Source organism: Poromitra crassiceps (genome assembly GCF_964638095.1).
Source record: "Poromitra crassiceps genome assembly, contig: HAP1_SCAFFOLD_356, whole genome shotgun sequence".
Lineage (NCBI taxonomy): Eukaryota > Metazoa > Chordata > Actinopteri > Beryciformes > Melamphaidae > Poromitra > Poromitra crassiceps.
In genome coordinates this window covers 64,473-83,147 of record NW_028152048.1, presented here as the reverse complement: position 1 = coordinate 83,147, position 18,675 = coordinate 64,473, and the positions used below count along the sequence as shown (strand labels likewise).

The 18,675-nt window shown below is 44.2% G+C and overlaps 1 protein-coding gene across 1 annotated transcript in view; it reads right to left on the bottom strand.

Moving 5' to 3' along the window:
- Positions 1–452: 452 nt before the first annotated feature.
- The window catches only part of map7d1a (MAP7 domain containing 1a), a 78,144-nt gene continuing 59,921 nt past the window's right edge, over positions 453–18,675 (bottom strand). The window contains exons 14-18 of the mRNA XM_083663769.1: positions 11,742–11,789; positions 11,591–11,651; positions 7,605–7,686; positions 5,125–5,360; positions 453–839 (exon numbers count right to left, since the gene is read on the bottom strand). Of these exons, the coding sequence (XP_083519895.1) occupies positions 829–839; positions 5,125–5,360; positions 7,605–7,686; positions 11,591–11,651; positions 11,742–11,789 (438 nt within the window). The 3' untranslated portion in view covers positions 453–828. The remainder of the gene's footprint in view (positions 840–5,124; positions 5,361–7,604; positions 7,687–11,590; positions 11,652–11,741; positions 11,790–18,675) is intronic.

Here is an 18,675-nt window from a genome sequence, read left to right as displayed (position 1 = left end):
AAAAAGCAAACTCTCTTCTCTTTTTCCAGCTCGTCATAAAATAACAATTACTCAGCTGTACTGTCATGTACAATGATGACACTGTCAAGTATTTAAAGGAACACTGCCCATTTTCAACCAGCTTTGTATCATTAGAACATCAGTAGTATATCAGAAAACTGTAAACGGTTTTGAAGTCTGTCATTTAATTTGACAGTTATTGAGTGTTAAAGTGTGGACCAGTGACATCACTGGTCCACATCAACTCAAATTAATAACTCATTAACTCAAATCAACTCTCAATAACTGTCAAACTAGATGAATGATGAATAGTTTGACAGTTATTGAGAGTTGATTTGAGTTCATGAGTTATTCATTTGAGTTAGTGTGGACCAGTGATGTCACTGGTCCACACTTTAACACTCAATAACTGTCAAATGAAATGACAGACTTCAAAACAGTTGACAGTTTTCTGATATACTACTGATGTTCTAATGATCCAAAGCTGGTTGAAAATGGGCGGAGTGTTCCTTTAAGGTGCGTGGAATCGGTGCCGTGAAGATCTTTACAAATGTGAACACTGATGCACCTATGTGGCAACATCTGCATCATCCTGTTTCGTGTTTTGCTTTGTGTCTTGCTGCAGATTAGCTTAGGGTTGCTTCTTCTTCGTCGTCATTTTCTCTGGCCCCGTTATCTTCAGAGAGAAGTTTATTTTTCTTGTTTGTTTTTTCGCGGGGGGCCTAGAAAGCAGTCAGTGATTGTTTGGCACAGATCAGGGGGCTGTGCTCTGTCATAAAGAGGGTGTCTGTCTCCTTAAGGCGATGAGCACTTCAACACCGGCACATCTCACAGCACTTCTGGGAGGGACACACAAAGTAGAGGGTTGAGAGCAGTGTTGGGGGTAACTCATTACAAAAGTAACATATTACATGTAATATATTACTTTTAGCAGTAACTCAGTACTATAACTTATTACTTATAGGATTTCAGTAATATTATACCAGTTACTTTGTCAAGTAACTCAAGTTGCAAATTGAGTTACATTTGATTAAATCAAAGCACATATTTAAAAAAGATACAATCATTTCCTAATCAAACTGTGTGTTTTTATGCAAATAACTATAGATGATAATAACAAAGGAAAAGAATAGCATTTCGAATTTTTGATTGTTTCCACTGACTTCAAGGCGGTTGAATTATTTTTTGGGATGGTTCATTCTGCTGCTGTTGTTTTGGTAAAAGTAATGCAAAAGTAGTGTAACAAGTAACGAGTTACTCTACACAGTAAGTAATCTTGTAAAGTAACGTATTACTTTTAAATGAAAGTAACTAGTAATATGTAGTATATTACATTTTGAAAGTAACTTGCCCAACACTGGTTGAGAGTCAGAAGGAACAGCACCAGCAATGAATAACACAAACAAAACGGAGTCCAATGCTTTTGAGTTATCGATTGATTGATTGAAATAGGGCTGGGCAACATAGCAATATTATATTGATATTGTGATATGAGACTAGATATCGTCTTAGATTTTGGATATCCTAATATCGTGATAATGGCACAAGTGTTGTCTTTTCCTGGTTTTAAATGCATTACAGTAAAGTTGATTTTCTGAACTTACCAGACTGTTCTAGCTGTTCTATTATTTGCCCACTTTGTCATTATATCCATATTACTGTTGATTATTGATCAAAAATCTCATTGTGTAAATATTATCAGGATAAATAAACACTGCACAGCATTGGGGTCTCCCTTTCATGTGCCCCTCATTGTAACTGTAATTCAACTGTGAATCTGCATGTGCCTTTTGGATGCATGAACAAAATCAATAAATCAAATCAAATCAAATCAAACAAGGGGCAGCTTTTGAACCATCCCTGCTTTTGAACAGTTTATTGGCACTCTCTCTCTCCACATAAACACAACCTCGCTCGACCACATAAACACAGCAAAACAATGTCCTATCACTAAAATACACACAGGGCGCAGCGCCTCTCAACGTGAACACACTACCACACTATTATTATATGGGCCAGAAGTGATCGTTTTGAGGGGAAACTTTTGTATAAGTATATCAACTTTTTTTTTTATGAAATAGCTGCATTAATAAGAGACTTGCTGCTACCAGCTGTTAGTCACTGTGCCATCTCCAATGACTAAAAAGCCGTTCTATTAAGGTGAACAAAAATGCTTATTGGGGCTTTAACTCTGCATCTAAACGTACTGAAGTGTTATTGTATTGTCCAGTTTTCAATGGAAAGGGTTAACGTACCTGCTCTCATAAGAGCCAACCTTGTTGATCTGAGTAATGGCGAGTGTGTAAACCTCTTGCCCCTGGTCTTAATACTGAGAGCTAAAGGTCACGGGCACATGTTGCAGGGGTCATGACCCCATAAAGCCTTTATTGGCTTGTTTATGTAGGCAGGGGGGAAAGGCCAGGGGACTAAACAACAGATACTCTGTGTGCTTCTTCAGGCAGTGAGAAAATGCAATCAACATGCTGAATTAGTGAGTGATTTATGATTTTGACGGACACCACCACATGTTGAGGCCATGGCGGGTCAACACTCGTAACCAGCAGGAACATTCAAATTAGCCCCCGGCGGTATGCTTGAAACTAAATGGCCCTCCTTCTATGGAACTACATCGTAACATTCAGTCAGTCTCGTGTATAATTAATCTTCCCAATCATAGCCCCTCGTCATAAATACTCCGTCATCTCCGAGGGAGACTTAAGTGTCCGGACGTATACGACTGAAAAATGAGCGGTTGGCATGTTGACGTTTTTGATTGACTGAGGCAACGGCTACAGGTGGAGGGAAATTGAATCCTTAAAATTCGACATTTTAAGCAAAGATGCGGTTGAGGAGCCAGTGGAGTTAATCCCCCTGTTTGCTTAGGATATATTTACAATCAGTGGCTTGTCTTCAAGCCAGCAGGTGAAGGATTAAGTCTGGCAAAGAATGGTCGGGTGGAAGCGGCAGTGCTGACGGTGCCGTCGGGGAGGGGGGACAAGCATAACTGCAAACGGCTCCGGTTTCTAACCCGCGGGCAGTGGCAGCACTTGTGGATAGGGTCTCCTCACCGCCTCCGACCACTCCGGGAATGTGGACACTGGACACGGGCCCAAGTCAGTGGGGCTGCTGAATAAAAGCTGTCATCGGTATAAAGATACCCTCTTCACCCTTCCCTACACCTTCTCTTTCCCACGTACGGCCCCATGGCTCCTGGCCACAGCATCCCTCTCCCCCGCAGGGGGTGTCAGCACACACACCCGGGGCGACGATGACCTGCACATTAGACCAGCTGACAGTTCAGCTTGGTGCTGCAGCAGGTGTGCAGGCAGTCCCCATCGATCATTTTCAGGGCGATTGATGGCAGTCTGGACACGAGGCTGATCCACGGCTGATTCACTGATGTACTTTCTCAGATTGGTCGGTGTTTAGTTGTCAATCGCTGACCAAATCGCAGTAGCAAAGCAGCATCATCTGGACAATTCCCGTTTTAATTCAGTTTAAAGTCGAGCTGAACCCAAAAATGACTTTTCTTTTCTTTTAGTTCAAATACCTGGGTATGCAGTGCACCTATTTAATAATGTATGCAAAAAAAATCACAAAAATCTAATTTCTTTAGTTTTTCACACTTTTTCACATCAAAAGTTCATTTTTCAAGATTTCATTGATAACAGTAATGTACAGTTTGCTGACGTCACCTAGTACTATCAGATTTCTACCCCATTTCAACCAATCGTATCACGACATGCAGCTGTCAATCAAATCTTCATTTCAGGACAATTTTCTCTTCCAAATGAAGTAGAAAACGGCGCCTAGTGCCTGTCATCTGGCAGAATTCCTATCCCATAAACTAACTACTAACCTGGCCAATTGTTAGAAACATGAACAAAAAACAAAAACTATAATCTCTAAGAATGCAAAGAAATGTAACTGGCTCGTTAAAACACGCATTCCAGGAATATTATTTACATTTATAATGATAATGGCGTGCGCCTCCGAGATCGTGGCTGTCAGGGATCGCCCCTCGGAGATTCCAGGCGGGCGGGCAGCACCCATGCATCGGATTGTCCGCTCGCTCCGCACGAAGCAGCCTGGCTGCCTGGTACTCCGCGGATCCCACTCACGTAGCACGACAACACGCTGAATCCCACCCGATTTGGGGGTGGAACACGCCAGGATTGGCCAATGCCAAAGCCAGTCCTCAGAATTGTCAAATCAAATAATCGGTCCGCCTCTTAATTTGTTTTCAGTCTGAAACGGTTCACCTCGACTTTAAGGACTGGCAAAATCACTAAATCTAGCTTGCCAATCAAATTCCTTTGCCAGCGATGCCACTTGAGTAGTTGTTGCGCTCTGTACTGTCTTGTCTTGCCACAATGGAAATAAGCTCTCATATTGTCAAATAAAGTCATTCATTAATTCATTCATTAATTCAGTCATAAGTAGGTTTGTTGCGCCTACATCGATAATCCAATCAGGTATGTTGGACAGTATCTATCAGAAGTAACTGCCAGCTTGTGTCCAGACCTCTATGAATCACCATGCAAGCTAAAAAACGGCTAAAGACTGTGATTCACGGGCGCTGGGCCCAGGCAAGCAATACTGACCATGCTCTGTGAACTCTGCCATTGATATGAGAAGTCGACACAAAACCACATCACTGCTGTAAATAAAGCATGGCTCTTGTCTGCTGCTATAGAGACACTGCGTAACGCGTCATCATTCAGAAACCACGCCCAAGACGGGGGAAAACGCATGGTTGCGTGTTGCACAAAAAGATCGTATATACGGAAGATGAACACTCCAACTTACTTCCTTGACAGCTAGATCCACATTGTTCTTCTCGCCAATTCCCAATGGCTTCCTTGTTTTGCTCAGGAGTACAACATTTTTGATTTTTTTTACATTTGTTGTCTGCGCAGCCCCACCACACAACAGCTTTTAGCTATGTTTAATTCAAGGAAAATGACGCTGGTGTGTGGAAATGAACGGAGCTTTTTCCCCGTGATGGGCGTGGCCTATTTCATGCAGTGTCTCTATTGGGATATGATGACACACTGTGACATCACACTGTGACATCACACTGTGACATCACAGTAACCTTCTCTCACTTCTAACTCCATGTACCTGCAACATGCTGAGGCTTTATGGGGCCTGCTTTTTTCATGAAGGGCTCCTCACTTTCAAAAGCCAGGATTGGCTCGGCGGGCATGCTGCTCTCGGACTTGTCCCGCCCTCCTCCGTTGGTGCTGTTGCCGTGATTGGCTAGCTGGATGATCTCTTCAAAGTGGGCGGTGTCTCCCTTGGTGGACAGACCGTTCTCGTGTCTGGTGGTGGGCTGCTGCACTCCGTTGACCACTTGGCTGAAGAGAGGGGAGATGCAGAGAAGAATATGGGTTTGATTCAAATGGATCTGGAAATGACTCATGAAAGTATACGAGTCATTATGTGGGCGTCCGGGGGGGGAGGGGAACTGGGGGGAATAGTGTGTTCCTCCCACGTGCTACGTCCTGCCGGTGAAACGCCTCGCCGTCAGGTGTAAAAAAAGCGGCTGGCGACTGACCGCACATGTATCAGAGGAAGTCTGCAACTCTCCCCCAGATCAGCAGAGGGGGCGGAGCAATGACCAGGACAGCAGGGGGGGAATCGGCCAAGTACAATTGGGGAGAAAACTCGGGGAGGGCGGGGGGCTCCAAAAATGTATGATTGATTGATTGATTGATTGATTGATTGATATTTTTATTTAAGTGTCATGCACCTGGGCGCCCAGCCCATATGGGCTTACAAGACACTATATCATATTTACAATAGCCAAGATGGCCACACAACAAATCATAATATACCTTTGTACAGAATCAAGAAAAGAAAAGAAAGGGCATTTCACTGAGACATCCAGAAACAATTATACTGGGTACACAATGTTCCCTGTCTTAGTCGCCAGGCATTTTCTATAAATCTGGCTAAAACAAAAATGTCCTTATCAAAAAGCCAACTCAACATATGACCTTCTGACAGCCAAAACACATCGGGATTTCCTCAACTGGATTTTCTCAAATAAACGCACAAACCCAAGATCACAGAAAACACACAAACGCAACTCTCCTGTATGAGTCATTCCATTAACACATTGACTGCCAGCCGTTTTTTTTTGCTGTAGGTAGCTTCTGCCAAGCCGTTTTTTGAGGATTCTGGCTCATTTTACAAGAGCCGAGGATTCTTTTCTGCTTGGAGTTTGTGAACATACAATATCTCAAAAGTACTAATAGAATGTGTACTTTCTCTGTCTAAAAGAGTTAGTTTGTAGAGTTAGTAGTTATGTAAGCATTAGCAATTGAATACAGCATGGTTTTAGCGTCAGAAAAAATATTCAGAGATAAACGGCTTTTTGTGAAATTCGATAGAACAGTCACTTTAACCATTCATTTTTGGCATCAGTAAGACCTAAACAATAGTTTTGAACAGTAATTTCCTCCATAACAGCAGGAAACTCCCCTCTGCTCAACTCCTCCCTCCGTGGGCGTTCTTCTTGGCTGCAGCGCCGTGTCACAAGCACTTTCCTACCTGTGCAAATTCACTTTCTCATACTCTCGACCTCTCAAATAAATTTCTGAATAGAAATTAAATTACTCTAAATTAGAGTGAAAAAGAAACAAAAAAGAATGGGTTGAAAATCCCATTCTAAAAGCCTTTTATGGCTGTTTCCAATTTGGTGCTATTTTGCAAGGCAAAATGGCCTGCTGCTTGTCACCAGCCTCACTGCCCCGCTGCCGCTGTGCCTGGCTGTGCCTGTCTGCGTGGCCGCTCCCCGAGGAAGCCCGGCTGGACTCGCCCGCCTCCCGGAGCCCTGGCCGAGAGCTCCGATGAAGCCCCTGCGACTCTGGTCATATTTACGCTGCGTGCCTCAAAGTGTGCTCCATCCGCAATCCACCATGCAAGTTTGCAATCCCGCACCGCCAGCAATCAGCGCGAAAACGAAAGCGCCTCCGCCAATCCATTTTCATGAGAATGGAAATGGATCACACTGCTTTTTGCTTGCCTTCCTACTTCCTTGTCGCCACTTAGTGGGTCGGTGGAATGGGTTGTACACGTTGTACACGTCCAATACTTATATAAGATATGTAAAAGGGTTAGATGCACAACCCACCGTCAAAAAAAAAAAATCGATGCCAAGGACGTGTTTACACGTCGCTGGCAGTCAACAGCTGGATTCTGAAAACGTGTTTACACGTCGTTGGCAGTGAATGTGTTAAGAAGCAATTGTGAGAGTCTTTTGATCAGTCTTCAGTCGTTTTTTCCATGTTCAAATAGGGAGCGTAAACATTTGGTGAAAGCAAAACGTTCTCAGCGTTGCACCTGTTTACTGGGGGCCTAAATGGTGTGGGGGGCCTAAATGGTGTGGGGGGCCTAAATGGTGTGCGGGGCCTAACGGTCTCCCTGTGTTTTCCTATGAGGTTTGAATGCACGCAGCCTCTCCTGCAGCCTTCACTACCAGTCAACTCCCGGCTTGCTTTAGACTTGGTTTGATACCGTTCATGGTGGTCTCGCATCGACAGGAGCACTGGGAAACCTTCTAAATCGATAAAGGGGCAGCTTTACAGTAGTTTTACCTTTCTCTCACGTTGCTCTGTCCGTTTTCGGTCTTGCTGTTGCACAGGTTGACCTCTGACCTCGGCTGATAGTCGGCAGATGCTAGAGGAGGAAACAAACAAAAGCAAAATGACTATTGAACCACCACACACACACACACATGCTCGCACACGCACACCATCCCGCTCTGCCATGCATGCACAATCAACCAAAGTGGTGAGATGTTGTTGATGACCACCCTTTAAGATGAGTCACAGTGAACTCAATATGCAGGGTGAGGGATGCCAAGCTCAAGCTTCCTGAGGCATCCCTCTGCGGTTCAGATCCTCCCCCTCCTCATCTCCATTAAGTGCTGTGGGGACGGGGGCTGTGGTGGAGACAGTTGTCCACACCCCTCCCTGACTAGAATGGAGGCGCAGCCTGCCAGCCGCCCTCCGGATCTGCGACCACATCACTTGCTAGGCTGATGTCTTCCTGCGCTGGTGGAACTTAAGCCACAAGCGGCGGTAGATCTCCCCCAGACCACATTGATCCATACTGATTAGGGGGGTGGGAATCACCAGATGCCCACGATACGATACTAAAACGATACTTGAGTCATGATACGATAGTATTGCGATATCGCCGATATTGCGATGTATTGAATATTGCGATATTTCGATATATTGTCTTAACTCCTTTTCCTACCTTTTCCTTGACCTCGCCGGAAGTAAAACGTGCAGTGTTTTTTTGTTTTGTTTTGTTTTTGCCCAAAATGTAGGCTACATTATTAAAGGAACACTCTGCCCATTTTCAACCAGCTTTGTATCATTAGAACATCAGTAGTATATCAGAAAACTGTAAACTGTTTTGAAGTCTGTCATTTAATTTGACAGTTATTGAGTGTTAAAGTGTGGACCAGTGACATCACTGGTCCACACCAACTCAAATTAATAACTCATTAACTCAAATCAACTCTCAATAACTGTCAAACTATTCGTCATTCATCTAGTTTGACAGTTATTGAGAGTTGATTTGAGTTAATGAGTTATTAATTTGAGTTAGTGGACCAGTGATGTCACTGGTCCACACTTTAGCACTCAATAACTGTCAAATTAAATAACAGACTTCAAAACAGTTTACAGTTTACTGATATACTACTGATGTTCTAATGATACAAAGCTGGTTGAAAATGGGCAGAGTGTTCCTTTAAGCTTCTCTGGACTCAATACGCCACTGCAGGCGCGGACTGCAACATCGTGCGCTTCGGGCAGATGCCCAATGGCCTGCATTTTTTTTTTTTTTTTATATCGATACTTGGCGTCCAACTATCGATACAATATCGTCAGGCAAAATATACTATGGTGTATCGATTCCCCCCCCCACCCCTAATGCTGATCCCTCCTCATCCTCCTCATCTACATGATGTTGGACACTCAAACAGGGAGTGTGTGCAAACTGTAGTTTGTTTGGGCGAAGAATATAATGATTGTGTAATTGGACGTTCTGTGGAGATGGGCGGAGGAGGCGAGGGCTGTGTGATATCAGGGAGAGTTCTAATTATATTTCTAGTACCACACAAATACAGATGTGTCATGACGGCTGCAGGCTGCTACAGTGGTACTGGCATGAGCCCACTCTTCCTCTCCAGAACAACAAGCAAGCACACATGGGTCCTATTGCAGCTGCACCGGATATGAAGCAGAGATCAAATCTAATAACCCATCCCTTGAATGCTCCCAACTAAAAACAGAAGCGCAATAAACATCTGTGCTTCTGTTATTCTAATAGAGTAAAAATGCACAAAAATAAACAAATCAATACAATAAACTATAACGACCGCAACGCGGACTTATGCCTCCGCCATTAGTTCATTCTTGAGTCCAAATCGCCATTTGAGGCAAATTGCAAGAAATTCCGTCAAGGCGGTCCTGTGATGTTGCGTTACAGAGCTTGGAAATTGGGTGTGTGAGAGGTCACAGTGACCTTGAACTTTGACCACCAAAATCTAATCAGTTCATCCTTGAGTCCAAGTCGATATTTGAGACAAGTTTGATTAAATTGCGTCAAGGCATTCCTGAGATATCGCGTTAACAAGCTTGAAAATGGCGTTCGAGAGCTCACCTTGACCTTGACCTTTGACCTTTGACCACCAAAATCTAATCAGATCATCCTTGAGTCTAAGGCGATGTTTGAGGCAAATTTGATGAAATTCCGTCAAGGCATTCGTGAGATATGGCGTTAACAAGCTGGAAAATGGCGTTTGAGAGGTCACAGTGACCTTGACCTTTGACCTTTGACCACCAAAATGTAATCAGTTCATCCTTGAGTCCAAGTCAATGTTTGAGACAAGTTTGATTAAATTCCGTCAAGGCATTCCTGAGATATCGCGTTAACAAGCTTGAAAATGGCGTTGGAGAGGTCACAGTGACCTTGACCTTTGACCTTTGACCACCAAAATCTAATCAGATCATCCTTGAGTCTAAGTCGATGTTTGAGGCAAATTTGATGAAATTCCGTCAAGGCGGTCCTCAGATATCGCGTTAACAAACATCGGACGGACGTACGGACGGACAACCCGGATCCATAATGCCTTCGGCCTGGCTATCGCCGGCGGAGGCATAAAAAGAGAGGGCGTATAGAGACACTGCGTAACACGTCATCATTCAGAAGCCACGCCCAAGACGGGGGAAAACAGAAACCCCCCCCTCCAATCCTGGCGTTCTCCTATGTCACGTGCATGGGTGCGTGTTGCACAAAAAGATTGTATACTGTATACGGAAGATGAACACTCCAACTTACTTCCTTGACAGCTAGATCCACATTTTTCTTCTCGCCAATTCTCAATGGCTTCCTTGTTTTGCTCAGGAGTACAAAATAACTTTAACTGGTGATTTTTTACATTTGTTGTCTGCGAAGCCCCACCACACAACAGCTTTTAGCTATGTTTAATTCAAGGAAGATGACGCTGGTGTGTGGAAACGAACGGAGCTTTTCCCCCGTGATGGGCGTGGCCTATTTCATGCAGTGTCTCTATTGATGGGAAGGTGCCGGGAAGGGGGGGTGGGGGTGGGGGGGGGGCAGCAACATGTGGCTCAAGTCAACTGCTATCGGAAAACAATGAAGTCGGACACTGTCCAAAATCAATCATATCCTGTGGATTTGCCAACTGAAATAGCCTATGGCAGGAGTTAGAAATCCACTAAATGCAATCAGGAAAAACAACTGGTTACAAAGCACAGGCTTTGTTTTAGATCCCTTACTGGAAATCACATTAATGGGAGATCAATTAAGACAATCACCCTGAACAATTCCTTGAGATTGACTGATTGTATTGGGGAATGATTTTCCTGTAACACTGTAACACAGGATGTATTCAGGCCCGTAGCCAGGGTTTGAGAAATAAGTTTTGTCCATTTTAAAGTAAAATGCTTCAATCTGGTGCACTTTGAGAGCTTTATAGAGCTAGATCTATAAAGAACTACAGACATGATGTTAGATTAATATCCTCTTTACTGTGTAATAAATAAATGTCTCCCCATATAATATAATTTATATTCTGCATACAGGTCACATGGCAGAATACTGCTCAATTAAATACAATGGCCCATCTACACAAACATCACTTACAGGGGAGTTACTTACCCATTCACTTCAATAGAACTGTCCCCAAAGTCTAGCCCCAATCTAGCCTCAATGCAAAATCTGAATGTTGTGAGTTATCTCTCTTCCTTCTATATAGCACACAGAGAGGAAGCAAATTGTTGCATTTCTGATCAACTGTCATATATCATGTTATTTATGAGGGCATTAAAACATCAATGACAGATGAAGATCTGGGGACCGGGGATATTAAAAAAAAAAAAAAAAAAAAAATTGTGTGTGTGTGAATATACCGAGGTCATGACCTCAGTGGGATCAAGGGTAGCTACGGGCCTGGATATATTGGGTAATGATTGTCCTGTAACACTGTAACACAGGATGTATTGCACAAGAGGAACAAAGCGTATAAAGAGTATTTGCTGACCTTTACTGCTTTCTGCTTCTTTGCCGTTGTCTTGGGCGGTGGGGGAGGACTTGCTGTCTTTCTGCAGAGATGAGAGAGGAGTCCAGTCATTCTTACTGGAGTGATAGGTCTTGGCGTGATGTTCTTGTTACAACCTAACAATAAATGTTACCTTGTCCCCATCTGTCTTCCGTGTCCTCTTCATGATCTCCTCCAGACGCTGCCGGGGAGAGAAGAAAGAAAGATGATGAGACCAAAGAAAATGCCACTGAAAATCCATAAGCCTCGTTTTGAGGTCTCAACAGAGCCATGTCCGGCCCGAGGGGGTAGCTTCGCTCGGTCGCAATGATGAAGTACAAAACAACAGAGGTTCCTCAAATGGTCACATGAGAGAGGCTGCAAAAAGCGAGTAAATCCCCATTCGCCCCAATGTCAAAACGCTTGACTTTACAGCATAAATAAACATGTTTAGAGCCTGGTTCAAAAAACGCTTTTGGTCTCTATACTGTAGCTAATTTCAACTTTCATGACAATGTACATGGGGTGATTTATTTTTTATAACTTTGTAACTTAAATTATGAATAAAAAATATTTTACAATTATTTTATAACTCACCCATTTAGAATAAATTAGATGATAAAAAAAATACTATGTTTTGGACGTGATTGACAGGTCGCCTGTCCAGTGATTGCGCAGCTCGCAGATCATGGACCAATAGCAGGCAGCTCTGGGAAACCCCCTCTCGTTCAAATATGGCTACAAACACGACATCACCTCTGTCAAAATGCCACCAACCAATGGGTGACGTCAGACGCACTCCGTACATCTCTTTTTACAATCTATGGTCCGGCCCAGTGTGAATGATGTCACACACACTCTGTTCATCTCTTTTTACAATCTATGGTCCGGCCCAGTGTGAATGATGTCACACACACTCTGTTCATCTCTTTTTACAATCTATGGTCCGGCCCTGTGTGAATGATGTCACACACACTCTGTTCATCTCTTTTTACAATCTATGGTCCGGCCCAGTGTGAATGATGTCACACACACTCTGTTCATCTCTTTTTACAATCTATGGTCCGGCCCAGTGTGAATGATGTCACACACACTCTGTTCATCTCTTTTTACAATCTATGGTCCGGCCCAGTGTGAATGATGTCACACACACTCTGTTCATCTCTTTTTACAATCTATGGTCCGGCCCTGTGTGAATGATGTCACACACACTCTGTTCATCTCTTTTTACAATCTATGGTCCGGCCCAGTGTGAATGATGTCACACACACTCTGTTCATCTCTTTTTACAATCTATGGTCCGGCCCAGTGTGAATGATGTCACACGCACTCTGTTCATCTCTTTTTACAATCTATGGTCCGGCCCAGTGTGAATGATGTCACACGCACTCTGTTCATCTCTTTTTACAATCTATGGTCCGGCCCAGTGTGAATGATGTCACACACACTCTGTTCATCTCTTTTTACAATCTATGGTCCGGCCCAGTGTGAATGATGTCACACGCACTCTGTTCATCTCTTTTTACAATCTATGGTCCGGCCCAGTGTGAATGATGTCACACACACTCTGTTCATCTCTTTTTACAATCTATGGTCCGGCCCAGTGTGAATGATGTCACACACACTCTGTTCATCTCTTTTTACAATCTATGGTCCGGCCCAGTGTGAATGATGTCACACACACTCTGTTCATCTCTTTTTACAATCTATGGTCCGGCCCAGTGTGAATGATGTCACACACACTCTGTTCATCTCTTTTTACAATCTATGGTCCGGCCCAGTGTGAATGATGTCACACACACTGTTCATCTCTTTTTACAATCTATGGTCCGGCCCAGTGTGAATGATGTCACACACACTCTGTTCATCTCTTTTTACAATCTATGGTCCGGCCCAGTGTGAATGATGTCACACACACTGTTCATCTCTTTTTACAATCTATGGTCCGGCCCAGTGTGAATGATGTCACACACACTCTGTTCATCTCTTTTTACAATCTATGGTCCGGCCCAGTGTGAATGATGTCACACACACTGTTCATCTCTTTTTACAATCTATGGTCCGGCCCAGTGTGAATGATGTCACACACACTCTGTTCATCTCTTTTTACAATCTATGGTCCGGCCCAGTGTGAATGATGTCACACACACTCTGTTCATCTCTTTTTACAATCTATGGTCCGGCCCAGTGTGAATGCCGTCACACACACTCTGTTCATCTCTTTTTACAATCTAAACGATTTCAGACGGAAGCCTGTCTTTATTGTCACACGAACACACTACATACAACACATGCATGCGGCCACGACACACACTCATGCTGACGGTGGCCGGTGAAATATGTCCTCTGCATTTGACCCATCCAGGCTTGTCCTTTCCTCCGGAGGGCAGGCCAGGAGCAGTGGTCGCTATTTCTTTCCAGCGCCCGGGGACCATCATTGGACCATCATTGGACCAACTTCAGATGTTGTCGTCACTGGTCGGATGACGATCTTCTGCATGTTTTTAGTGGGGGGTTATGTACGGAGGAACCCCCTGGGGGGTACGGGGAGAACATGCAAACTCCACACAGAAAGGCCCTTTCGACGAGATAGCCCACCTGGGCAGTAGGCACTGAAGATATGGGGGGGAACACAACCACAGCGCTCACAGTGTCCCAGGCGAGAATCGAACTCAGGACCTTCTAGCTGTGAGGCGACAGCGCTACCGACTGCGCCACCGTACCCCTATGGGGTATGGTGCGGCCCAGTGTGAATGAATTACCCTTTTTTGGGGGCTTTCACATGTCCCTGTCTCTTTTGCATGGACAGGTGTGAGAAGGGCGTTATTGTTGAAGTGGATGCAGAGTCTCTGGACGTGTCCCGAGGCAACAGAGGCCTGTCATGATGTCAGTGATGAAGCAGCAACTTGTGCTTTGCAGCTGGAACAAAAGCGTAGGACGGCCAAACAAGAGAGAGATACAGAGAATACACTCTGTTTAGGGGGGGAAGGCAAACCCTATGCACAGCCTGAACTGACGATCGTACTATATAAAGCAAGAAATCTACTGTATGTGAGTGAGGATGAGGGAGTGAGTGTGTGTCATTAGTATTTCTCGAGGAACAGATCTACTTCACACTTGGCGGGTGTATTGCTGAGGACCCAAGGACATGCCGTTTAGTTTGGTGCAATTTGGACAGGCGACACGACACGTTCAATGTTAAAGTCCCTGGAAACCAAAATCCACAAAAACCTTCTAACTCATTGAAGAGAGCGGTGCGCGGTGCTAAAATAAATGATCTTATCACGTCATAAGATTTAATCGAATCACACGCATGTGCGCACACACACACACACACACACACGCACACACACACACAGTAGCGCTGTGCACTCGCAGCGGCAGAGTCTCTCTTCGTCTCTGTCAGTATGCGCCGAGCAACGAGCGAGCGAACACACACACACACACTCACTCTCTCTCTCTTTCCTTCTCTCTCTCTCTCTCCGTTTCCCTCCCTCCCTCTCGCTCTCTCTCTCTCTCTCTCTCTCTCGGAGGAGACCTGCAGTCCTGCACGCACACACACGGGACACGCCCACACAGTCCGTGGGAGAAAAGACAGTCTAAAATCAAATTGATTCTCATGACTTTTGCCATGACTGTCAAACCTAAAATTATATACTTTGCGATGTTCATCATCGGTCAAATTTGGCTGGTGGCTTATTAACATAGGATTCCTGTGATGTGATGAACTCAAAACGCTAAATAATAAAAAAATATTGCTGGTTTCCAGGGACTTTAATAAACTTCTAGTGCTCCTCTGCAGCAGAGACAGTGCTCTCAGCCTGGTTCATTTTGTATTCATGCAACACAGCAAAATTGATCCAGTATGCGACCTCCTCCTGAGGACACACAGTCAGCATGAGACAGCAGGACTAGACCAGAACAGCAGTTGCAGTCAATTGCAGCTGCCACTCATAAAAGCGAAGCATTTTTAAAAACCCAGCGGTCATCCGTGGTACAAATCACAGCTCATGGCTTTGGCATTCCGTTTGGCTGCGTTTACTTGTTGGACTTTAGGACTGAGATTTGGTGAGTGATTGAGATGCTTAAAAAAAAGAAGGCAGTGGCCTGTTCACAACATGCCCTTTGGGATTCTTCAAACCACCTTTTCATACGGATCTAATATTCATTATGATCTCAGTTCAAAACACATTTGTCTTCACAGATACAGAAATATAGATCAGGCTTGTTGAGGTAATAACAAGTGAAGATAATCGGATGCAACCTGCCATCCCTCCAGGACCTGCATGCAGCCAGGACACTGAAGCGGTCTCTCGCAAGATCATGGCCGACCCCTCCCACCCTGGCCACAAACTCTTTAAGACACTCCCCCACGGCAAGAGACTGAGGTCTGCCAAGACCAGAACCACCCGCCACAAGACCAGCTTCTTCCCAACCGCCATCAGCCTCACCAACAAGGCCCGGAGACCCCTTCCACCAAGGACCTCACCAACAACACCCCCCCCCCCCCCCCCCCCCCCACACACACACACACACACACACACACAAACTCACTACTTCCTCCTAAACTCAACTGAATTCCCCCCCCCATAAAACTGGAACTCATATCTAATTTAATGCCTGTCTAACTGGGACTGTAAATTCATGTAAATTCCCTGCACATGAATGCCTATTTAACTTAGCCTGTAAATTTCATGTACATTCAATGTAAACTCTTATTTAACTCCGACTGTAAATTCATGTAAATCCACTGCCTATTTAACGTCTATTTAACTCAGTCTGTAAATCTCATGTAAATTCAACGTATATTCATATTTATCATCCACAGAACACTTCACCACTCATGTACATATTGTATATATTTACTCGATTTGATTGCACTTGCAACTTTGTGATTGTCTTTAGTTATCTTCCTACTTCTTATCCCTGTATATTGATGTGACCGCTACGCTGCATACAGACACTAAGACAAATTCCTCGTATGTAACTTGCATACTGTGGCAATAAAAGTGATTCTGATTCTGATTCTGAAGTGCGGGTCGATCAATTCAGGTAGGACACAGTGAGTAATACCATTGTGACGATACTATAATTTCAAACTTTGATACCGATACCCAGGAAAGTATCGATAGTCGATACCACGGTACCACCAGTAGGATGTTTGATTTTTCATTCAGAGAAAACACTGCTAATCCCTGCCTACCAACACGGGGGTTGCAGGTTCGCATCCTCGTGTTGCCTCTGGCTTGGTCGGGCGTCCATATTGGCTGGTGTCTGCGGGAGGGAAGCCGGAATTGAGGGTATTTGTCCTGGTCGCTGCACTAGCGCCTCCTCTGGTCGGTCAGGGTGGCCTGTTCAGAGGGAAGGGAACTGGTTGGAATAGTGTGATCCTCTCACGTGCTACGTCCTATACCGGTGAGGCTCCAGCTGTCAGGTGAAAAGAAGCGGCTGGCTACTACTGCTCATGTCTCAGAGGAAGCATGGTGCTAGTCTACGGCTCTCCCCAGATCAGCAGAGGGTGGAGCAGCGACCGAGGGCAGCAGGGGGAATAATTGGCGAAGTAGAATTGGGGAGAAAATGGGATAAAAAGCAGAAAAAAATAATAGAGAGAAAGAGAGAGAGAGAGAGAGAGAGCACTGCTGGTATCGCTACTGTTGCAAATAAGTATTGTATCCGTTTCAAATTTTCAGTATCGATACTGTCGATACCTGTTGCAAACGAGTATTGTATCCGTTTCAAATTTTTTGTATCGATATTTATTGATACTCTCGATACCTGTCGCAAATGAGTATTGTATCCGTTTAAAAAAATGATATGGATACTTTTGACAGCCTTGCTGAGTAAGTGGTGTGCTGTGTAGGCTGTGACTAAGCAGGGAGTTTTTGGGGTAGAGGACATGCTGTACTTGTGGGCTAATTCCAGCGCAGCAGCCAGGCTGAGGCTGAGGCAGAACCTGGCAGGCCTAGATAAGAGCCGTTCACACACGGAGAGAAGATGAGGAGAGACAGAGGGAAAGAAAGGATTAGCTTAGCCTACAGTGGCTAACATGAGCTAACTGTGGCTGGTGAATAGACGGCACCGGTCACTCGCATACAGCACCAGTGTTTCCCATACATAAAGGAATTTATGGCGCACCACCACAAAAGGGAAAAAAAATAAATATATATATATATATATATATATATATATATATATATATATATATATATATATATATATATATATATATTTTTTACAGTGCACCTGAACTCAACATGCAAGATACCCGCTGAATAAGTGTCCAAATGTTCATGTTATTCTGGCCAATACTCCACTTCTGTTATAGCATTTCAGTCTGGAATATGGAATATCTTTCAATAATCTATGATTTAGCTGCTAAATTGTCAAATACCGCCGTCTGCTCGCTACCCAGGCACTTATGTATGTACTTAACCTAACTAACTTAACCTAACTAACTTAACCTAACAAACTATCCGGTGTGCACAACATTGTCAGACTAAACTCCGGCTGACACCCCAAGAACCTACAATCCGCTACAGAAAAATGTATATTGATTGTTTATTAACTGGCCCCTGGCCTTCTATCATTTCACGAAAGTGGCCCCCGGGCAAAGCAAGTTGAGTATCCCTGACCTATAGGGAGAAATTTAGTTTGTCATTGTAAACCCACAGCACAGTAATGAATGATGACATGTTCTTCATAGATCTAGCCTTTCAATTTTGCTCTTAAGCTTTCTCAAAGTACACCAAATTCATGCATTTTACTTTCAAATGTTTAAAAGAAAACTCGCGGGGGGGGCATGCTAGGGGGTCTGCGGTCCCCCACCACAAATACCATAAAATGTAATCCTGTGGGAAACACTGAGCACATAAACGTGCGCTTACACACGTATGGGCACGCGTGTAGCGCACACATCCACACACAGATGACTGACCCAGCATGGCCTCCATTATTATTAGCGTTTATATATAGCTTCTCCCTCACACACGTATACACACACTAAGCCCCATTAAACCACGGCATGCAGACAGGCTATCCAGGATAAGCCCAAAACATCACTCATATGGGCTTTAGGGACTCCACTTCCA